At 39.2% G+C, this 25,702-nt stretch overlaps 1 protein-coding gene across 1 annotated transcript; it reads left to right on the top strand.

The window, feature by feature from the left end:
* Positions 1-22,228: 22,228 nt before the first annotated feature.
* Positions 22,229-23,048, top strand: LOC131242358 (uncharacterized). Its single transcript, XM_058240949.1, has one exon. The coding sequence runs from the start codon at positions 22,304-22,306 to the stop codon at positions 22,766-22,768; it is 465 nt and encodes a 154-aa protein (XP_058096932.1). The 5' UTR covers positions 22,229-22,303; the 3' UTR covers positions 22,769-23,048.
* The last annotated feature ends 2,654 nt before the right edge of the window (positions 23,049-25,702 follow it).

Here is a 25,702-nt window from a genome sequence, read left to right as displayed (position 1 = left end):
TCATGGTGAGAATCACCTTACGAAGGTTGGATGGCATATAGAGATCACAGAGGCTTAGGAAGGTTTCAACAGTCAGGGTTTCTATCTCCAATGTTCTGAAGTGTACGTAGTTCACTTGAGTTTTGGGTCTTCATCGTGTTTAACTGTGTCCTGAAATGACATGGCCAAATGAATTAATGAAGCGATACAATACAAAAGTCATGGGCTAATGGCCAAATGAATTAATGAAGTGATATAATACAATAGTCACAGTGAGTCCATTATAAGGTAAGTTAAGTACCCTGCCCTGCTTCAAAGGAGGGGAGTTGCCTGCTGCACGCAGCCATGTAATCCAAAGCTCTTTGGCACCCATCATGATGTCCATGTGACATCTCATCTATTCTTAAGATGATTTCCGTTAGGATGTAAGGAAAAGACTATATTATCCCAAGCTAAAACTTCAATGGCCCTGATGAGGTTTCAATGATGGGTGTTTAATTTCCAATATTTCTATTTGAGTTTTAGATTAGCCTCATTTTGGATCGCATTTGAAAATGATTTAGTAAAATTAATCGGCGAAGTGAATGTTACATAGGCATCACAGTGAGCCTCACAAAGCTTCAGGTGATATGAGGTCCAGTGAAGGGGGTTGTATGCAACATCTCATCTCTGTTTTGCCAAACCAGTCATCACAACACTAATGAAGGATTCCTCCAAAAATTAAGGATTAATGATCTTTTTTAAAAATTGAATTGATTTGGTTGGGTGCATGTAACAGAGGTTGCATATTGCAAAATTCCTCAAAATTTGGGATTTTACCAAATACTGCCTCTACTAATTGAAATGTCTGAGAAGTACCTTTTTAATGGTGAAATTATTATAACATACATTATATATTTTTTCTTTATAAAGTGGTAAAGTGGAGGGAAACGGTCTTAACTCTCTCTTATAAATTTGAATGATCTTGGACTTATTAAAAAAATAATTTAATAAACTTTCAAATAAAATTAGAATCATCTCATTTAAACACTATTTAACATTTTAAAAGTTGGCCTAAAGTCCAGCTCTTAACGAAAGATCAATTTAAGCTTAATCTTTTTTAAAAAAAAAGAAGAAAAAGAACTCATCGTCTAGAGTAGAGTTTTTGATACCTCTCATTTCTTTACATTAATTTCTGTCCAAGTAAATCCATTTTGAACATTAATCTTTATAAGAAGACGAGAATAACCTATCTTTTAAAAGTGGAGTTTTTTATTTTATTTTTTTCTTTTTATTTTATTTGTTTCTTTTTAAGTAGGCCTATTTAAGGAAATTTTTTTGAAAAAAGAATAAAAACTCATCTTTTAAAATTGAATATTTATAATTTTTTTTTTCTCATTTTCTTTCTGACACAAGCTCATTTCAACTTAACAAGAAAAAAATAAGAAGAAGAACCAATTTTTTTTAAATGAGAGTTCTTGCGGTCAGAATGCATAAAAGATTATTGGAGAGTAGTTAGAATACACGAAAGATCACCAAAATACAGTAGTAGAAAATTAATTAGCTAGAGAGTTGTAACCAGTGAAATTATAGGCATAGAAAATTTATAAAAAAAAAAAGTGTTTAGGAGCATCTTCACTCCAAAATTTTAAAAAGAGTATTTAGGGACATTTTCATCTTAGAAAATTAAAAATAGTGTTTTACGTGTAAAATAAATAATGATTTGAACTACGCGCTCCCATGAAACCTTGCATGTATTTGTGTAAAATTTCCAAATAAACATTCTTAAATATTTCTATTTTGGAGAGATATTCCCATAATATTATGAGACAAAACCCAAAATTTGAAAACATCTCAGGAATCGCAGAGAATGAAAATTTGCCACCACAGGAAGATGAATTGCAGGACACCAAGCATGCTTCTTTGGTACCTCGGCCCTAGTAAAGGGATGCACGGGTGAAGTGGAGAAGGGGTGCCACAGCACACGAGCTAAAGTGAAATAAATATCATCCATTCATTAGGTGGGAACTATTATGAACATGATCTAATCCAAAAAAGTAGGCCACATTTATATGAAAAAAAGGACGGTTAGAAAAATGACAAGCAATAAAGATTGGCATGTAGCCTAAGTACAAGCCACTATACCTAATGAATGGCCAGGATTTTTATACTTGTGCACATGTATAAAAGCCGGGTGCTTTCTTTGGGGAGTAGGTTCAGCCACACAGGGTAACATCAAGTTCCATCAGGATATAAGGTGACGCCATTTCATTGGCCCACCCAACAAAGTCAAGCACATACTCAGCTGGACAACCTTTTGAAAGTTAGTGAACTCCATGCAAGCCAATGAAATGACAGTACTTCACAGCCGGACACAACTTGGTATTACTCTAGCCTGGCCAAATGGGCTTCCCTGCATATTCTCAGTACATTTTTGTCTAATGTGGTGACCCTCCCATTATGGGTGTCAATGGGCAAGGCTCGGGCCTGAAAAATCAGAATTTTGAATAGGGTTAGCCCGACGGCCCGGCTTGAAACAGTTCAAAATCCGGGCCAAGACCTACCCTGGGCTCAGCTCATTGACAGCCCTACCTTCTTTTCTTTTCTTTTCTTTTTTTAAAAAAAGCTTGTTAGTACACCCCACTGTCAGTTGACACTTCACTGTTAGCCACCTCCACTAGGGAATCGGTACTAGACCTCAGTGTTGAAATGAGGTATCTTTCACTCAGTCTACCACTTGAGCTATGCATCAGGGTGTCATTGACAGCCCTACCCACCACCACGGGCTTGGACACCGTTTGGTTGATTTAGTTGGGCAACATGCTATTATCGCAAATAATCTGATCAAATGGGTCATGTGCTGTTGTCAGAGTTGACCTGATCGAGTATGTATTAGACCAAGCAACTTTCAAATGTGTGTGGATAGGGTGCTACCTCCACCTGAACAAAAACTAGAGACAGACATTTCTATTAGGATATGCATGGGGCCCACTTTGAAGTATATGCTCTATCCATGCCATCCATCCATCTTGACTAATCATTTTATGGCATGAGCCGAAATAAGAAGTAAATTGAAGGCTCAAGCGAACCACACCACAGGACATGAGTTCAAAAAGGAGGTAGATTGAAGGACCAGGTAGACCAATCCACAAGAATCGGTAGGAATTGAATTCTTATTTTTGAAAACTCCTCAGCACCCACCGTAATGTTTATTTATCATCCAACCTGTTCAGAGGGTCACATGAACTTACAAAGGGGAAACATAAACATAGGCTTGGACCAAAACTACCGTCCCATTAAGAAGTTTTCAACTATAAGCTTTCAATTCCCACTGCTTTTAGCTTGAGCCTTCAAATGCTATCTTTTTTTCTTTGTTTTTTCCTCATGTGCTAAAATGATATTTCAAAATACATGGATGACGGTGATAAAACAAATACACCACGGTGGGCCCTGCATAGCTCCTGACAGGACCGTCCCTCTCTGGATAGGTCCTGGTGCGGTTAGTACCAATCCCCGACCCTTTCAAACGACGTTTGTGTGGCCATCTCTAACCGTAGAACGTGGCCCAATCAAATTCGGCCACGTTGGTCACTAAGGAGACCCGATGTGGTTACGTGTGTCAGTACGCAATTCTACTCATTTCTCTCCTACGACATTTTTATATACGCCCGTGGGCCAAGTACACGTGCCCTGTCGTCATATCAGAAGCTAAAAGTAAGAAATGGCCCTTCGACTGAGCCAATCGACTCCGTCTGGATTCGGAAACTCGTTGCTACTCTCATCTGTCTTTTGCGAAGACCACGGATAGCGACGAACCCGATACATTGCAGTGCCTGTACATGTGCCACGTGTATGGTAGAGAAATGGCTCTACCATGTTCCAATTCTGACATATCCAGCGTTTCATTTTCCCATTCGAACTCGAATTCGGTAGTGGTCCCTCCCGTACCAGGTCCGCCAGCTCCGTGAACCCCACCAAAATGTATGCGTTTTCTCTACGCCTTCCATCTATTTTTCCAGCTCATTTTCTACCATGAAAAAAAGAAAAAGAAAGAGGTAGATCCAAATCTCAGGTGGGCCACACCAACAAAACAGTGGTGATTGAACACCCATCATTAATATCTTCCTAAGACCAATGTTTATTTGCCATCCAACCTGCTTTCTAGGTAGCACAGAAAACACAAATATATCAGCTTGTTACACAACTGCCCCTAGAAGTTTTTAACGGTGGGTGTTCAATCACTATTATTTCCTATAGTGTGGTCCACCTGAGTAATTTGAATCTGACTTATATTTGAGCTCATGCTAAAATTAGCTGGAAAAAATAGATGAACGTACGGCGTGGATAAAATAGATAGCTTTTCCAGCACCGACAAGTAACGACGTGATAGTGGAGGGGTCCCTACCGAATTCGAGTCCTTTTCCATTGGTGGATGCTTCTAGACACGCTCCTTGCATGCTGACGTGGCACGTCTATAAGATCCGATCTGTCAATCATGGCCGACCCATCAATGGTGTATCCTGGCCACTTTAGTCGGGGGACCGGAATCGTCTACAACACCTGTTTAAAACACCCAAGCTATTTGGGCCACCGTTTTACATGTGATATCCCTACCATCCATCAGGCGATGACCCTTCCACGTGGACGGTTAAAGCGTCGCATTATGATTGTAGTTTCTTAAATAGGGGTTATCATTTTCTAACTGTCCAGCTTTTCATCAACGTGTGGCCCATCTAGTCTGCAGAAATCCTGATTTTTAAGCCACTGCACGTCGACATTATGAACAGCCCAGAAGTCGCACGAGTATGCCGCGGTGGCACGGACTGGAATCGAGGAAAGATCTTGGGAACTTTCATTCTCAGTAGGTGGCCCCGCGTTCTCGTCACATGATATTGACCGTCCATTTGCTATCATCTTCTATAGTGGGCCATCAGAAGATCAGACGATCAAGATTGATCTACACATCCCACGTTTGGGATATTGGTTGATGAACTCCTCTTCATGCACATGATTTGGATCTTTGAAACGTGACCCAGATCTTTGGAACCGCTCACTAGTGTCCTTAAACCGTCCCTTCTTTTTGTATGATGGCCCACTTGATGATTGGACTGGACTGGGCTTGGTGTGACTGCGTAGTAAAGGAGGCAATGCTAATGCCCCAGGCCCATCCAAGCATGGGCCTGGGCCATTATCATTGACCAATCCATCTGTTGATCATGTAGAACTGCCTTGCCAGCCCGTTTTCTGCACGTCCATGCCATGGGATCCCTGTTTCGATCTCATGCACCGTACAATGTTTACACGTGTCCCTTGAGTTGGTTGTGCGAGCATACTGACAGATGAACAACCAAGCATAAGAAAATATAGGGTCACAACTAAGCTCGCAAGGCCCGGCCCAACTATGGCCCACTTTTGGATTGGTTTGGGTCGATCTTAGAAGCCCACGTGGAATGATAAGAGGCAACCTTCTGGCCCAATTTGGAATGGGCTTGCATCCGTCAGCTTGGCCCACGGGCTGGAAATTCTTGGGCCAGGCTTGGGCTCAAGTCATTTTAGCCATGTGCTACGTATATTACAAATATTGTGTTTCAATACTCAGGTAGGCAACACATGCATCTTGAATGTAGGCAATTGGTTCATCTTTCTAAATGTCCATTTCTTTTTTTAACATACTACTTGATCAATGGATGAATCCAGAACATAGGAGTTGGGAATTTGATTAATTTTCAGGCACGGTATGGGATGGGCCAACCCAACCCAATTTTTTTGCGTCAAGCTTAGGCCGTGTGCTAAGGCCATGCAGGGCTGGGAGTGGGTTAGGCCTTCAGCTTTAGTACTGGGCCTTTTTTGAAGCGTGGAAGACTATTTTGCCCCACTCCTGCTTTTGGGCATGGCTTTTGACTTGATGTCAGGTTCAAAAATCAGTTGCCTGGCCCCGGCCTACCCAACCCAAACACCAAATTGGTATGACCGTGAGCCAAGCCCATTTAAAGCTATTGGGCCTCACATGGATGGGCCCACTTGATGATTTCTGCTTTTATAGTACAACGCATCATTCAATCAACGTTTCAGTGGCGAAGCAGCATGGGAAATATCTCACCACTCATGAGCAAGCATTATTTAAACTGATTCATTTAAAGAGCTGGTTCTTGGAAGGAAGGATCATCTTAGAGGTTCCTCCTATCTCCCACCCACTTTACAATAGAACAGCCCCGTTCAACAAGTCACTTGAGTGGTGCTACATGACAGACATGTAGACAATCATTCGGGAAAGAAAATAAGCAGGAAAGCGACAAATCAATTCTCTGTTGCCACTAGCAATGACATACTAATGAGCAACGTATAGTAAGCTATAGCAGCTATTTCCCATTGATAGGTACATGGCGGGGCCACTTTTCAATTTTTGTACCCTTTCCTTTCCATCTTTAAAGTCCCTATTTCACCTTAACATCACCTTAAAGATTACATTGTTAACGTTCTTTGAAGCATCCATGCAATCAACATCAACAGATTTTTTATAACCATACCATATTTGTTACTTGATCGGATGTAGGATAAAGTTGAGGATAATCGTGTGCACTAATGGGATAGAAAGAAATACGGATAAGAAGGAAGTTTGCTTTGGGAGGCAAAGGAGTACTATTACTTTTGATGACAATAACTTTGTAATTAGTTATCTATTTCGTGTATATAATATGTTATTGGAAAGTTATTAATGAGTTATACATGCTAGCAAATGCCTATAGTCATTGGCTTGTGATTGATTTTTCAAAATCATGTCATTTTAAGAGTTAATTTTGAATTTAAAATTAAAATTTATTATTTTTAGGATTTTTTTAAATTTGAAAGGTTGTGAAATAGTTTAAAGTCCTTGTATGGATCATTGTAAAAAAAATTTAAGTAGTTTAGAAGTCGTATATTATTTTTAGTAATTTTACTATTTTGAAAAAGTTTTCTATTTTGACTAATGTCGTAGATTATAATTTATTTTTATTATATAAACACATTAGGTATATTGTAAGTAGCATTTCTATAAGTAATATTAATTTTATTTATAGCTTTCTAAATTTTATCTTTCACTGCAGATTTAAGGGCCATGCATGAAAAGAAGATGGTAACATCTTCTCTTTCCGTTGCCCTATTACATTATTTGGCATCAAAGGCACCATGTTATTTGTAGTCATGTATTCGTTTTTAACTGCAAACCACAATCTCATGAAGACAAGGCTAACTCGACTAAGCCAAATGATTTTTGGAAGTCAAAGGGACAAAGAGAATGGACTCATATAGATGTAAGAGTGCCTCTTCGGGATGAAGAAAAAGAGTTAACCTATGAAATTGAAAAATTGCCTCTTAAGCAATCCTTGTCCAATTTCTTGGTGAATTCATGGATGGCAATTACTCTAAATATTCATCAATGTGTGCCATCACACTAAAAGGAATCCATCATTATATTTCTTGATGGATCCATAAATGCATTGATGATTGACATAGACAAAGGTTCGATAGTCTCAAAATTGGCGAATGGCTCAACTAAAAAATTTTGAGAGATCGATGATTATAGACAAAGTTAATCACGATAGCAATAAATATGTTGAAGATCAACACCCTTTTACATTCTCGGTAACAACCCATGTACAAAAGATATGAAAAATCACAAAGAAATAAAAAGTAAGATTTCATTTTATAAAAATTTATTTTATTAACAAAATTTCAATGTAATATTTAAGCCTTCATTGTCAAAGACAGAGGACACATCATGAAGGTAGGTCATCAAAATTGGCTACTACCCTTCTAAATTTAATGACAAATTTAATTTTTCAGATAAATGAGTCTAATATAGGATAAAATCAAGGACAATGTATGGATGACTAGGATTTTAAAAAAATATATCAAGTTAAAATGTTTGATCTAAGATTATAGCATTTGTACTAAAATTTCATATGGTAGTAACTTTGTAATTAATTATCTATTTTATGTATATAATACATTGTTGAAAAGTTATTTGACGAGCTAAATATACTGATAAATGTCAAAAGTCATTTGCTCTTATACTATTTTTTAAATTAAGGTCATTTTAAGAGTCAATTTTGAATTTAAAGTTTAAATTTACTATTTTTAATCATATATAATATTTGCCATTTTTTTAGATATGATAACATTTTGAAGATTCAAAAATAGCTTAAAATTGTTATTTGAGTCATGGAAATGAGTTTAAGCTAGTTTAAGATTCATTCATTATTTTTAATAATTTTTACTATCTCATAAAAGTTTTTTATTTCAAGACATTTTGAAAGTTAGGGTTTCACACTCACACAGATAGTGATATTGTAAGTAGCAATATCTTATCTTTCCTTATAGATTTAAGGGCATCGCTTGACACGGAGCTGGCAATCTCTTCTTTTTCTTCACGTCTACTACATTATTAGGTATTATCCATGTAATTTGGCATTGGAAGCCTCATGATACTATCAATATCTTGTTAAAAGAAATGGAACCATTAATTCCATGAACATGAGCATATGTGCATCACAAGCAAACACGTGTGACAAAGAAAAGCGAGACCACACCTTCCTTGCAAAGCCTATTCAGATGTACGATTTTCATGGAAGATCGATTTGGTGAGCTGCGTGATTAGAAACCATAACACACAATTCAAAGAACATCCAATTAGAATGAGTGATTCACCATCAAATCATTGTAAAGGGAGCTCACTGGATTTGCATTAATTCACTTCCAACCCATGTTGGATATCCTGATCATGGTAGTATTAATTATAGTTACATCCAAGAGTATTTTGGTCCATTATTTATTCTATTTCATATAAGTAGAATATGAGTATAATTCTTGATTCATGTGTTATACATACATTATGATGTTTTTTTATACAAACGTTGATTACTGGCTATATCTAGAGGTTTTAGGACTGTATCACAGAAGGTGATACTTTAGGTGACTTTGCCCAGTAAAAATGGACCACATGCACCTATCAAAGGTGGAGTCTGCTTTAGAAGGGTGAAACACCCATTTCACTAAATAGCATGGAATTATATTAGATGGGATTAACACTATTATTACATAATAATCACATGTCTAGAAATACTTTTGGCATTAAGACCATTCAGTCCCTCTGTTTGGGATAAAATTCTTGCCATGGAAAAATATTAGATTAAGTAAAATTCCATTTGGTAGACGATGGAATTATAATCAATGAACCATATTCATAACGCATGTCAGTCACTTATATATATATATAAAATTAGAATGTCATGTTTAATGGGCATATATGAATGAATGACCATATGGGATCAAATGCAATTCCATCTCACTTAAAACTAACCTATCCCGTCTTTCTGGATTGCTAGATTTGAAATGCAATTCCATTTCACTTAAGCCCATCTAATTTCATGCACCAGACGCAAACGCCCTGGAAAAATTACTAAAAAGTGATTCATGGGCTCCACCTTCGACGAGAACACAAACACACACACACACACACACATATATATATATATATATACACACGGCCCCACATCAACATCCTGTGAATTTGGATAACAGTGTCTAATGGAGGAGGCCAGCTTCCAGGAAAGAGCCTGGTTAGTTAGTGGATCTCCTCCAAAATTAATGTAGTCACGTTAGTACAAAGACAGATCAAGAGGTATCCTCCTGACGCGGATTTCCTGCGAAAGTCGCGTCCGTATCCTCCACTCACATCTTTCCCTCTTAATTTATTATGGACCGACTGCGGTGCCAGTCGGCAGGCTCACACCTGGACGGTGCGAAAAAATAGTAAACTAACTTTCTGTGCACATCGGGTGCACACAATAATTTTCATTGATTGGTCAAGGGTTACACCAACTTGGATCCGGATTGGCTACTCCCCCGGGCTGGCGGGCGGTGCTATGTGGACCCCACTATCATGTATTTGCTTCATCCATTCCGTTTATCCATTTTTAAAGATCATTTTAGGGTTTGATCCCAAAAATGAAAGGGATATAAATCTCGGACCACACCACAGGAAAACAATAGCGATTAGATATCCACCATTAAAATCCTCTTAAGGCCCACTGTACTATTTATTTGACATAAAATATGTTTATTAGTTCACATCGACCCAGATGAAGGGAAAAAACAAAGATCAGCTTGATCCAAAACTTTTATTGCCTTCGAAAAGTTTTTAATAGTCAACGTTCATTCAACACTGTTTCCTGTAATGTGGTATACCTCATTTTTGATCTCATACCATAAAATGATCTAAAATAATTAATGGATGGTATGGATGAAACAAATACATCATGTTGGGGCCCACAGATAACCAACCACCAACCATTGGCTGGTGGCAGGGGAGTAGCCCATCCGTTTCTGATGCTGCTTGCGTACTGAGTAATCTACGCGGAGCCCAACGTGATATGTGTATTATCTGCTCTCTTCATCCAGCCTATCAGGGCATTTCATGACATGATTTAAAAAATGAAACTTATCTAAAAGCTCAAGTGGACTACACTATCATAAACAGTGAACTTAGAAACCTTTTCGGGGCTCATAGTTATGTTTATTTGTCATCCATACTTTTCGTAATGTCACACGGACATGGATGAAGGGAAAACAGAAATATCGGTGGGATACAAAAATTATACGGGATAAGTTTTCAATGGTAGGCTTTCAATGCTCACTACTTCCTTTAATGTGGTTTAACTTGAGATTTGGATATGCTTCAATTCCGAGCATACAACCTAAAATGAGCTCAAAAAACAGATGAACGGCGTGGATAAAACATATACATCATGGTGAGTCCCACAAACTTTACTCATTACTGTGGAGCATAGAAACCGCGTCCTACAAACTTCCACCGAAGGATATAAACCCATGCTCGGGTTTCACTTTGTATAAGTGGGGCGGTTTAGTCACTGTGATCCAAAACAGTCGCTTGTTTGGCCCATCTTGGAAGGCTTGCATGTGCCATGACCCAACAGTCTAGTCCATTGCACAATCCTAACCTTTGAATTTCAATCACAGTAGGCATTGCCTGATGAATGGCCCTATTTACGCCCACGTATGCCACGTGGGATGGTCATCTCACATATGGCCGAATCCATCCACGTTCATCAACACCGTTGATCTGGTCAGCCTGCTTTAGGACGTCGATACTTACAAGAGAAAGCATCTGGCAACTGTGTAGAGTCGTCCCTCACGACGTCAAGGTGGACCGGCGGTCGAGAATTTCATGCCCACGCGTTAGCGACTTTCGTAGCCGAGCAATTTCCATGCACCTGCAGTGCGCTCGACTCTTTCCGACTTTCCACTTTCCAGTACCTTTTCTTCACACACGCGCTCCTCTTGCCGATTCTGCGACAGCGACGCCACCGCTTCAAAATAACGGAAGCGAATTGGCTGGTGTACCATACACTACCAACCTAGCTGGTGTTATGACGTCACTAAATTCTGTCAGTCCTATGATGAGTTGTGCTATATCCAAACCGTCCGTCCATTTGGAGAGCTAGTTGTTAGGCTTCAACCGAAAAATAAGACAGATCCAAAGATCAAGTGAACCACACTGCAAAAGGCAGCGGGGGATTGAGCTTCTACCATTGAAATCCTCTTGGGGCTGCAGAAGTCTTGTATCAATATGATATTTGTTTTTCCTCTTGATTTACATCTTTGTGACCTTATTAACTGATTAGATGAAAAATAAATGTTATTATGGGCCCTTTGAATGTTTTAACGGTAAGAATCATTGTCCCACTGTTATTTGTGGTGTTGTCCACTTGAGATTAGGATATGACTCATTTTTAATCTAATGCTCTAAAATGATATCATCCAAATGAATGAACCGTGTGGATATAATAAATACATCATTGCGGGGGCAGGGAGCGTCAGTTATCGTCTTCCCACTACACATACTTACACCAGCCAGGTCAGCGGCGTGCATTACTTGGGCTGAGCTATCTCCGTGGACCTTGTGACTCATTTTCCAAGAGGAGAAACTTCGATGCTCTGGCAGTGTGATGGATGATACGCATGCACTTAAAAATTCCTAACTAGATATACATTTAATTTAAATTAAACCGTCCAAATTATTATTTGCAAATTAGGTTTATCATGAACCAAAAACTACCCTTTTATTTGATTATCTGACTGCTGATTGATGGACATGTATTGGATGGTTAAAATGAAAAATCCAGCGATCCTGTTTCACTAACAAGTATCCATGAATCAAAGGTTAGAATTGTTCACTGATTTACGATTGTCACTTGGAATTAATGGGTCCCACAATTTAGTCCGTTGAATTCGAGGAAATCACATTGCATACTGAGTTACAGTGTACGCTTTATGGTAGTGAGTAAACTCTGCTGGGCCCACCTTGAATGTACCTAGTTCTTCCACACCATTCATCCAGTTTCCCTACTCATTATAAGGAACTGAGACCAAAATTCAACCGTATCTAAAGCTCAAGTGGACCACACCACAAGAAACGGTGGTAATAATGATTTCCACCATTGAAACCTTGCTAAGGTTCACATTAATGTATTTGTCATTCAAACTGTTCATGAGATCCAAAACTTCAAACGTATAAGAAGTTTTCAACGGTATACATTTAATTCACATTGTTTCATCGTAGTGTGGTCCGCTTGAATTTTGATATGCATTATCTTTTAATTCAATCCTTAAAATTATGTGATAAAATGGATGGACGAAGTAGATAAGACACATGAACTCACGCTGGACCTACAGAGTTTATCCAGGGTACGCTTAGGAAGCATATTGCGTACCTAGTAAATTCTGTGGACCCTACTTTTATTAATGCATTGTATCCACTCCGTCCATCTCTTTTAACACATAATTTTATTGATTTATCCCAAAACTGTATTATACGCAAACCTCAACTGTACCACATCACCGGAAACAGTGTGAATTGAACATCTACCATTGAAGAATTCTGTGGGGCAACCGAAGTTTTAGATCAAGCTGATATTTGTGTTTCCATTCATCCACTGTCTGATATTATGAACAGGTTGGATGACAAATAAACATCACCGAAGGCCTTAGAAAGTTTTCGTCGGTGGAAATCAATAGTTCCACTTTTTTCCTGAGTTATGGTCTAATTGAGCTTTTTATATGCATCAATTTTGGGTTGAACCTCTAAAAGGATCTGAAAAAACGAATGGACGGGGTGGATAAGCCACATACATTCACGGTGGGCCCAACAGAGTTTACTCCGTACAATAAGAGCGTACTAAGTTACTCAGTACGCAATCGAATTTCGTACGCTTAGCGTGCTGTGTGGCTCAGTACGCAATCCGCTGTCAATATATTCCACGCGGACACTTCCTAGCCTAGGTGCCTAAGTGTCAAGATCGTGATCTGCCAGAGTATCCACGAAATCTCCTTTTTATCGAATGAATAAGTTGAGAAAGTTGAGGAGGATGGAAGATGCACCCTCTGTCCGCTGGTTGGGGTTCTCGCCACACTGTTTGTTCGTTTGTACGGCTGTCTGAAACAATTTAAAATTAGGCCCCACCCTGGATAGGCCATGGGATAATTAATGAATCCAGCACCAAAATATCCAGACCGTTCGAGAAATGAATTTGAATGTGAACGTTTGGTCCTTTTCTATTTAATTTTCATATGGATCAGATGGCTAGAATTGCTTCTAGAGAGAGCCATATAACTCATGGCTTATCCAATGTTGGACCTATCTTTTAGAAGATTTTTAACAGCCCATAAATATGCCTTCTCTGAGTAAGGAGCACAAATCATTGTTGCTCCTGATATCTGACAGAACCATCAATCATTTTGGATTATCTAATCAATGACCTTAATTATGTTGAATGGTGCTCACTACGCATTTCATCCGCCTTCTACTTCTTGTTTTAAGGGCAAATATTCTCGAGATTTTGAAAATGAGGTGGATCCAACGCTCTAGTAGGCCATACCACTAGATATATTATCGGAAAAATCTCACCAAAAATATATATTTTTTAAATATTATTCAAATTTAATAAATAAACTAAAATTTATATACATGCACAAATCTATTTTAAAAAATTGGTAATATTTTAAAATCCGCTCATATTTTAAAAAATATCATCTATACTGGTGTAGGCTGCGACTGATTGCAGTGAAATTTGATGATATTTCACACTAAAATAAAGTGATTAATCATGACATTTCACTCTATTTATTAGTGTTACAACCAAACGCACCTGTATCTTGGCGATATTTTCAAAATCTCGGGGATATTTGCCCTTAAAACAAGAAGTAGAAGGCGGATGAAATGCGTAGTGAGCACCATTCAACATAATTAAGGTCATTGATTAGATAATCCAAAATGATTGATGGTTCTGTCAGATATATATATATATTTGCTAAAGATTATTTATACTCTTAAAATAAACTTAAAAATATAATAAGAATAGATAAAATAATTGATTCATTTAATTGATATGAGATGATTTGTCACATTATTTTTCTTTATATTTATAACTTTTCTTATTAAAGAGAGTCATATCCTTTTATGTTATTTACTTCAATTGTTATGTTAGCTAAATTGTTACCACATATTTTGCACATTGTTTCTTTTTGCAATGGCATGTGTCATTTCTCGGTTAGTTATTTCTTAATTACCTATTCCTTGATTAGCTATTTTAGAATCAGCCAAAAATATAATGTAACACCCTTTGCCAATGCCAAGTTAGAGATGAATGGCAATGTCAGTGGCTCCGTCGAGCCATCATAATTTATACGTTTTATCCATGTTGTCTATCTATTTTAATATATCATTAAAGGCCATAAAACAAAATTTGAGGTAAATAAAATGCTCAAGTGAGCCACACCGCATGAACCAGTGCAGAATTAAAGCCCATTGTTGAAATGTTGAAATTTTCATGGGACCATGAAAGTTTTGAATCAAACTGATATTTTTATTTTACCTTCGTATGGGTCTATGTGGCCTCATGAACAGGTTGTATGACAAATAAACATCATGGTGAGCCCAGGAGCTTTCAGCAGTAAGAATACGGTAAGAATTTGATCCCCGCTGTTTCATGTCCTGTGGTTTACTAGCCACATGGACCCTGTCATGAGCGTCCCTCTCTAGATCAAGATGGACCCCACAGAGCCTTCGATCTAACCCTCCCTCTCTAGATCACGATGGACCCCACAGAGCCCCTGTCATGACCGTCCCTCTCTAGCTAGGGATGGTACCCAATCAGCACCCAAAAGGTACGTATATAGTGGGCCACATTCAGTGGGAAGTTTTTGGACATTTCTTTTTTATTATTATTTAGCACACGCACACGTACCCCCCACACACTCACGCCGTAGTGGAATTTCACCACCTATGGGTACTCGAACCCATGACCAGGTGTTGGACTTAACGAACGGCTGTTGTTGTCCAATCAGGGTGATCTTTTTTCCAATACGGACAACGTAAGCAAGATCACTGCCTTTCATTAACTGTGCCCTTCCATGCATGTCTTGTTCCCCTCTCATCGTCCAGTGGGCTAACGATGGAAGGAGAAAAACGGATGGTTGTAAAAATAGAGCGAAGCCTACATCTTACGTACATGTGACCCCATATTAGAGGGGCCAATCTATTGTTTTAGACAAAGACCTTCCATGATAAGCCCACCTGATGAATGTCCTAGAACTCACACACCATTCTCACGGGTACATCTGTGCCGCGAGTGGCTCCACTCTCTCCTCGCACAAATGTCCTCATTTGTTATAAACCATGTTATCCTATACGCAATTTTACATGCAACTCACGTGCCAACCTAGCACATGGGTATGACATCTAAGACTTCTGCAAAGGTGGACCCATCATATGCTAGTCTGCACCCTCGGCTAACTAGGTGTGGTAATGAGCCGAGCAGGCCGTGCCCGAGGCTCTTAAAATTGGCCCGTGGGTGGGCCCGATTCGAAATCTAAGACCGGTGTCTGGGAAGGTTGGGTCCGGGCCAATGATGAATGGCTCGTCCATTATGAAAAGATATTGTGCTAGCTTGGCTATACATGATCACACGAGAGCGTGCCTAAAATTATCTGAGCACCGCCTAAGAACATGTGCATCAGATCCATCCTATCCATCGGACGTGCCACTGCATTTTCAACATGTACACCAGAAATAGTCGAATCCAAAACTTAGATATACAACAAATAGTATAAAAGGTTGTGAAAAATACTTAATTTATATATATATATATATATATAATGTTTGTTAAAAACTTGGGTTTTTGGTGTTTTGGAATGGTTCATATGGGAAGGCAGAGAAAAAAAAATATATTTTTTGTTTATAAGCAAGGTGTTGAATACATTATTATATACTTTGTGAATCCGTGGAGTATTGAAACTTTTGCACTGGAATGTATGCGCATTGACTCGGTGTGAAGGTGTGAGCATGTGATATAGCGACTTTACATGAATTGGTGTGATTGGAACTAGTCATTTAAAAGATATGATAACTGTTCGTACAGTATTAAACCAAATCATGCAGAAACTTATTGCATATGACTAGCCCAACAGTCATAAACGGCTAGCCATTAAGTCTAAATGGCAAGTATGTAGCTATTTTTTTCACATGCAAAACGGTCAAAAACTGCCAAATAATGACTAGTTTCTAACCAACAGCTAGAAATAATTATATGGAGTTATGATACTGAACCAAAACATAGAGATATCCTAGCCTATATAAATACTGGACCAAAACATCTAGATATCCTAGCCTATATAAATAGTGCTTCGGTGATTCATTGGACCATTACCAACCGCTATAATCGCTCTCTCATATATGCTAACAAGTCCTCAAAAAATAAAATAGTGTAGTGGTCTAAGGCAACTACATTATTTTTAATCTTTTCTTTGATTTGAGATTTTTCTTTAAATTTTTATTTGCCAAAAAATTGTATGCACAAAGTTCCATTAATAGTTCTCCATGCTTGTTGAACACAGAACTACATATAATTCATCATGTCCTAAAAGCTATTTGTCTGTAATCTGTCAGCGGTCTCAATTACTTTGAGAATAGGCGAATAAGGCTTTAAGAATAACGTAAAATTACGTGCTTCAATCTATCCTTAATATTTTTTTATTTTTTTAAATTTTATAGAAATTACAAATCTATAATTTAATAATATCAGGTTTGTAACATAAAATCATCACTTAAAATTTTCAAAATAATTTAATTTGGCCTACATATGTCTTAGAATATCGATGTTTTTTTAGAATCATTGACCCTGGTGTGGCTCCTTAAATGAGTGGATCGGATGGAATATCTAGACCTGCACACAATTTGGATAATTTTAATTGTAAAACTTTCCATCTCAACTATTCACATGGCATGGCCCACCCGAGTTCGAGTCCACTTAAATTTTGGGCATTGGTCAAACATAGGATTCCTCCCGATAGAGTCCCTATGGAGTGGCTGCTATGGATCTGAGAGGTCCATTGATCCCTGACTATGGGCCCACCAGGATGTATATATGTGCACTATACCCACATTTTCAATCTATTTTGACAGCTCATTTTAGTCGTGATCAGAAAAATGAAGCAGATCTAAATCTTATGTGGTCAACACCGCTGGATCTATCATAATTGAATGCATACCATTAAAAACTAAAATGTTTATTTGTCATTCAAAATGTTGATAAGGTGACAATGTCTTAAGTGAATGAAGGGACCGTACAAATAGCTTAGATCCAAAACTTTTGTAACCCAGGAAGTTTCTAACGGTGGACATCCAATCACCACTCTTTCCTGCATTGCGGTCCACCCGAGATTTGGATGAGCTGCATTTTTTGGCTCACACCCTAAAATGAGCCGCAAAACGGATGTACGGCGTGCATATAAGACACGTACGTCACGGTGGGCCCCACGGAAAGGGATCCGATCCCCGAATCCGCTCCTCTAATGGACTACGTGGATCTCGTCCGCATGAAGTATTATTCCATGCGCATCAGCGAATAGTCACCTGCTCACATGGCAACGCAATCATTTTGATTGGTTATAGAAAAGATAGGACAGCTTAAAGATGCTTGTAGTTGTAGGCGCTTCGCATGTACGCGCAGTCTAAAGGTCTCGTTGGATATAATCTTTTATAATAGTATATGAACTGATAATTTCATCCTTCTAATCCCACTGCCCAAACACGCCCTAAAAGTAGTATATGAATTGATGATTTCACCCTTTCAACTTGGAAGGGCGGCCTCACGCGGTCCACATTATAGGGCCACGGATAAGGCCTTTTTATCCTGGGAACAGGGACACGTTACGGCTAACCCTGGCGGAGCTGTGCAGGGCCCACAGCGACTCCCGTAACAAATTTACTCTGTCCATCAGTTTTTTAAGTCCACGATACGACAGAATTATTAAATTCCGGCAGATTCATGTGAGAGGGCCAAACCACACGAAACAGTGGGAATAGAAACATCTGCCGTTGCAACCTTCTTGGAGCCGACCGTGATGTGTATATGCTATCCAAACCGTTCATAGGGTTATTGCCACTCAGATAAACTGTAGGAACAAATATCATCCTGATTAAAAACTTCAGTGACCCCACAAGGTTTCCAATGATGGTCGTTCAATTTCACTGTTTTGTGTGGTGTGACCCACAGGAGTTTTGGATCTGCCTATGTTTAGACTCCTATTGTGATCTTACAAAATTGATGGACGGAGTAAATTTGTCACGGACATCTCTGTGAGCCCCACACAGCTTCAGTAACGGATTGGCTGGTGTAACACACACCACCAATCTAACTGGTGTGGATACGTGTCGCTTGAAGACGAGAGCAGAAGCTCTTCGAGCTCCAATTGCACGAACGGTTCATAGGATATCAAAGTTACATGGCCCCAAAATGATGTATTTACTGTATCTACACTTTTCATCCATTTGGCCGTATCATTTTAGATTTTGATTGGAAAAATGAGTCATATCAGATTCTCAAGTTTACCCCATCACAAATAGCAGTGGGACAATGATCTCACCGTTAAAAGATTTGTAGGCCCACCGTAACATTTATTTTCCATCCAATCTGTACATTGGGTAACACGGATGAAGAGAAAAAAATAAGTATCTTATTGTTCCAAAATTTCTGCAACCCTAAAATGGTTTCAAAGGTAGATATTCAATCCTCCACTGCCTTTTGCAATGTGGTCTACTTGATAGTATTTTTTTGTCTTAAGCCTTATGACAAGATCATTAAGTGGACGGACGGTTTGGATATACCTCATACCTCATGATGGGACTCACAGAATTTGATGACGTCAACAAACAGCTAGATTGGCGGTGTATGGTACACCAGCCAATCCGTTTACCTTTCGGTGAGGGGCGGCCGTTGTAACCATGAATCGTACTATTTCTGTACTATGACATCAGTGACGGCATGCACATCACAGACGGGAGCGGATTAGATTTGATACTGAATGCTTCAGTAGCTAAAACGCGACCGAAGTGACCTGATGAAATACAATTGGTTGGGTACCAAGAGCATGTTCCCTTACCATTAGGGCCCGTTTGATTTTCTAATTACACAGGTAATACAAGGTAAATAGGTAATAATTATTTACGGATTTCCAAGGTGACGTTGACCGCCGCCTTTTATTTAAAACACTCCTCACGTGGTCCGAGGGGAAAAATATTAAATCATGGGGCCCACCATAATGTGTGTGTCTTATCCACACCGTCCATTCCTTTAGCCAACTCATTTTATGGCATGCGCAGAAAATTGAGGTTGATCCAAAGATCAAGTAGACCACAATATAGGAAACAATGGAAATTGAACTCCTACCATTGAAAGCTTCTCGGGGACTCTAAAAGTTTTGGATCTAACTGAAATTTTTGTTTTCCCTTTATCCATGACTGTGTGACCTTATGAACAGGTTAGATGATAAATAAACATCGATGTGGGCCCTAGGGAGAAAACAGTTTCCAACCATTGATATCTTAATAATCATTGTTCCCTAAGGTGTGGTCCACTTGAGCTTTTTATTTTCCTCATTTTTGGGTTCATGCCTTAAAATATATTTTTTAAAAGGATGGATGGCATGGATAACTCACATATATCATGGTGGGGCCCACATATTTAAATTAGTAATAAAAGGCACCGTATGGACCACTTTTCAAAACGTTATTTCCTACTAATTTCAAAGAAGGTGGTGTAGGTAAAACTGGCGTATTTTTCTGTATTTATCAGGGAAATTAAAAATCAAACAGACCCTTAATGCTCTTTTTTTAAAAGCCTGTTAGACGTTTTTCTCTATTTGCTGGTGCACGCACTCGACGAGGTCACCACTTTCCATGGGAGCCACCATGATGTATGTATTGTATCTACACCGTCCATCCATTTCGTCATATCATTTTAGGATACAATCCAAAGAGTGAGAAAGATCCAAATTTCAAGTGCACTCCACCGTAGAAAACAATGGAGATTGAAGGCTTATCATTAAAACCTCTTTGGGCCACAGAAGCTTTCGATCAAGTTAATATTTTTGATATACCTTATTCCATGTCTTTTTTTAACTTATAAAAAGGTTGGATCCAAGTAGGTTGTATCTCAAATAAACAATATGGTCGGCCCAGGAAGGTTTCAACGGTGGCCGTCACCTCCTGCTATATTATGTAGTAGCGTCCACTTGAACTTTGGGCCTGCCTAATTCTTTTGCTCACTCCCTGAAACTCCAAATGGATGAATGGTGTGGATACAACTAATACATCATGGTTGGGCCCAAAGAATGTGGTGACGGTCTGGTTAGAAGCCAACCCGCTTCCGTTTCCAATTGCGGCTAGGGCCATCCGCGTGAACTTCCTTCGACGGCAAACCAGGCGGGGCACACCATGATATTTGTGAGAAATCCACTCTGCCCATCGTTTTTCGCATAGCATCTGATAACATGAGTCCAAAAACTGAGGCAGATCTAAAAACTCATGTGGGCCGTACGGCTGGAAACAGTGAGGAAATTTCTGTGGTGGAAAATTTCCTACATGATGCATGAGGTCATTCCTACCGGGATGAACTGAATTTATAAAAACATTAACATAATCCAAAACTTTTGTGGTCGCTTGAGTATTTCAATGGTGAAAGCTTAATCCTCACCTTTTCCTATCGTATGGCCCACTGGAAGTTTGGATCAATATCATTATTGGGTCCATGTTGTAACATAATCTAGAAAAATTGACAGTCGGGATAGATTTATCAAAAACATTACGGTAGGTGCCGCTTAGACATGTTACTATTTTTAATACTCATGTGGACGCATTTTAGTAATTTGAAGTGGATGGGATTTTTAATTCTCTAAATTAAATAGAGTTGGGACGCAGGTTGGCTGCTGAACCAGAGGGGATGTCACGCCACCACTTTAGACCCCACCATGATGTATGTGTTTTATCCACACCAACCATCCATTTGGAGACGGAGTAAGCAAAAAAATTACGCAGATCCAAAGTTCAAGTGGACGCCACCATAGAAAATAGTGGGAGGTGACGGCCACTGTTGAAACCTTTCTGGGGCCGACCATGATGTTTATTTGAGATCCAACCTTTTTATAAGTTAAAAGAGACATGGTATAAGGTAAAGCATAAATATTAGACCGATCGTAAAGCTTCGGTGGCCCAAAAAGGTTTTAATGGTAGGCACTCAATCTCCATTGCTTTCTACGGTGGGGTGCATTTGAAATTTGGATCTTCTCACCTTTGAATTATGCCCTAAAATGATATCACCGAATGGATGGACGGTGTGCATACAACACATACATCATGGTGGCACCCATGAAAAATGATGACGTCACTTACCTGAAGATAAGGTTTACCCCTTATGTGGTCGAGTGTGTGCACCGGCAAACGGTGAGAGCCGTCTAACAGAACTCTATTATGGAAAAGAGCATTAATTGTATAGTAACATGCTCTTGCTATTCAACCAACTGTATTTCACCACGTCACCTCAGTAGTGTTTTGTCTACGGAAGTGTTCAGTGTCTAATCCGCTCCCATAACGGACATACCGGATCAGCGCGTGTGTTACAAGTAAAGGTGCGTGTGGAATTAGTAAAACCTGAGAAATAAGCGATCCCATATCACCTTCCATGCACCCGCGGAGTCCTCTTGACTTTCAGCGGTCAGACAAAAACAGCAAACCCGACCCGACATCCAGCGAAAAAACACACCACGCAATGCAAAACGGAGAATCGGAGAAACATCACGGAAACGCACCCCCTCCTTCCTTCAAAGACCGCCGTACCATACATCCACCCTCCCCGGATTTTATATATACACACTGCCATTCCAAAGAGGAGAGAAACATAAGAAAACCAGAAATATAGAGAGAAGGAACTAATATCAAAAGGCTCTGAAAATGGGTTGGTCTGATTCGGGAGCACGATGCAGGAAGCACACCAGACAACACAATTCTCCTGGTGTTTGCCCTTTCTGCCTGAGAGAAAAGCTCTCTCGGCTCACCTCTTCAAACACCACCGCCGCCACGACTGCCACATCCTCTTGCTCTTCTTCTTCTTCCATCTCTTCTTGTTCTTCTTGCTCTGATTCCTCTTATTCTTCTCCTTCTCACCACCTTTCTTCCGGCGCCAACGGTCGGATATCTTTTCTTGTTGGACCCCATGGTGGGTTCTTCACGAGGAGCCGAACGGTGGCTTTCACCGCACCAAACAGGGCCAGAGATGCCGCCTTTGTCACCGAAGGGAAGAAGAAAGGAGGATTCTGGTCTAAGCTGCTTCGACCCAGTGGCAAGACGAGGAAGGAAGTTTTCTTGCACTCGCAGACCATGAAGAATATACACACTAATTACGTGTATACTCGCTAGTAGTTATTGAAGAATTTTGATGAATTTATTTATTCATAAACATGATAGCTGTTTGTTGTATAAAGAAAGAAAGAAAGAAGAGATCCCATATATATTTATTAGTGTGTAATATGTCTTTATAGCCATCAAAGAGAAATGGAGCTAGAGAATATGGGGAAAAAAAAATAAATGAGATCCATGTTTGCTAGAAAACGTCGATATCAGTGAGATGTAGAATGAAATGGTATGATTTAAAATGCTGAAAATTGCAATCTAATCAGTCGTCGATTTTGGGAATGAATTGCATGAGTACTACAAACAATTCAAGTTATTTTTGCATTTAGACAGTTTGGACAACCTAGCATATCGATCCGTGCCCTAAATTAGGTTTGGGATGCATTTCATGGGATATATCTTGGACATCAGGTGGATTGAACGATCTGATCCATCCGTGAGTTGCTTTATTTTTTGAAGCCCTGTATTTTCCAACCATGGATTGGTTTAATAGGGTTCTCTGAAAAATGTGGTGATTTAGAACTATAAGCAATCCATGATGGGCTTTAACAGATTGCCAGCTCAAATTGTCCATAAATGATCTTGACTGTCTATTTTATAGGCCATTGATCGGATGGTTAAATTGCCAACCGGTGTGATTACTTGGTAGCCAATGAAATTTGTTCTCTACTTAAATGGACGGTCAAGTTTGATTGAAAAGAATTTTTAAGTGTCCCAATGCAACTAGGACCAATATAACTTATATTGCCCTATGTATCATTTATCCTCCATAAATGGGTATGGGTGTTTTTTAACAGAAAAGTGATAAAAAGATCAGAACAAGAAAAAAAAAAAAAAAGTTTTTCCCAAGAAAATGGAGAAATGATACATTTGCTGCTGGTACTGTGATGACAAATATTGCCGAGATGTTTAATATATTAAAGAAAATTGATTATATGATTATGACAAGAATATCATGATATTTTCAAAATCTTGGTAATTTTTTTTTAAAAAAATTGTGATTCTTTAGCTTCTTTTTTTTTTTCTTTTTTTTCCATAGATATCAATGTTAGCCGCCAGGGATGCAATGGTTATATAGGATTAAATATCCAACATGATGGTACTTTATGACATGAATGACCTATGTTGGTTACTGATAATATGATGCAGGGAAGGATGTGAGGTTAAGCACTATCTTCCTCGAGGGGATAACTATTCCGAATCCATGGAACTTCTCTAGACTCTTCACGGAAACTTCTCGAATCCACGAGGAAGAGAATAAAAAAGATAGAAAATAAATTTTATAAAATTCAAAATTGATTGATGAATAAAATAAACAAGTCTACAACCCTTTAAATAGGGAATTAAAACACGGAAACGACCGTCGATCTAATGGTATTTGGTAAATCCGGCTTGTGCAACCTAGCATAGCGCTGTTAGGTGGCTAGAGTAGCTCGTCTTACCCCAAAATCATATATTTTACATCCGATAACTCATTCCAGTTTGCGAGATATGTGCGTTTTAAGTTCCAACGGTCTGGATCATCTCCGTCTCCGATCAGGCCTTTTCTGGTCCATCCTGGCCATGAAATTACCCACGACCCACTCTACATCATAATTTATTTATTAAATTTCTATGTAGGAATTATGTATTATATTTTAATCAAGGTGGGCCCCATGGTAATGACCGCGCCGTCTTGGGTTAGTCCGGGATCTCACCTAATCCGCTCCCGTTTGGTGGTGGTTGCAATCATCAATTGCAGCCAGCACAAGGTTTGTTGGAATACTTCCTGATCCATTGCTGTAAGGTGCGTCCAGCTTAGCCGTTGGATGTAGGTCATTTTGTAGTGATTCAAACCGACTATGTGATGAGTCTCACCTCAGATGGTGGATAAGCAAAAATAAACTCTTATATAAGAAAATTTTAACATCAAACCCCTTCCTAAAGGTTGAAATATTTCAATGTAAGAGGTTTTTTTTTCCTTTTTTTTTTTTTTTTAAATTGCGTTTTGGATGTATGTGTTTGTACGCCGGCCTATGTGGGGATTCCTCGCCGTGGGTGCTTAACCCCTTTCATGAAGATATGCCCACGTTCCGTGGAATCCTTGTATTTGAAAGAGAACATTTGCGAGGCAAGGAGCAAGATCTCATGCATGCAGGATACATGCGAGGCAAGATGTAAGATTTCATGCATGCAGGATACATGCGAGGCAAGATGTAAGATTTCATGCATGCATGGCGTCCGCCGGATTATATACATGAAGGGTATGTGAGAGGCAGGGTGCAATATGAGATTCATGCAAGGCAAATAAAGGCAGGTGCAAGACGACATGCATGCAAGGTATATAAATGCGGTTAGGGTGCAACACCATGTGTCAGAAGGATGGAAGATGATCTGCATCCAGGGTTCTTTTCATGCTGATTAAATGATGCTTTCCTTAGAAGGTCCCATCTCCAGCGGGGTCCCACTTCAAGGGTGTCTATCCCACAGTATGTCTGCTTGGGTTGCTTTTGCTGCCCCAGCCTCAGGCACCTTTTTTGTTTTTTTTTAAAAAAAAAAAAAATCAAAAGGATATTTCATATATGATAGTGTACGTAAGGAAATGTACACGTATGGCAGGGTCTTTGAACAAAGAGGAAGAACAAACCCAGCAGGGAAAAGAAGTAAAAAAGACAGAAAAGGACTGGCGTTCTCTGATGCATCTTAGACCAACCTTGTCCAGAAAGAGTCTACCGTGAACGATGGAAGGAAGCTTAGCTATGGTCCGGAAGATTCTGTGGATTTGGCCACCACTGCAGGCAAGACCATTAGCCACCTCATTAGTCTTCCTAGGAGGAGATGGTGGCAATGCTATCCATGAGGGATCTAATTCTGATCCACCAATACCGAAGGGCCCAAGATTGGGAGGCCCTGTGGGTAATTGAGTCCACCGCTGACTTGGACTCACTGACAATTTCTACC

The sequence above is a fragment of the Magnolia sinica genome, chromosome 4 (assembly GCF_029962835.1).
Source record: "Magnolia sinica isolate HGM2019 chromosome 4, MsV1, whole genome shotgun sequence".
Classification (NCBI taxonomy): Eukaryota; Viridiplantae; Streptophyta; class Magnoliopsida; order Magnoliales; family Magnoliaceae; genus Magnolia; species Magnolia sinica.
The sequence above is the reverse complement of the archived record's forward strand: the minus strand, read 5'-3'. Positions and strand labels throughout refer to the sequence as shown.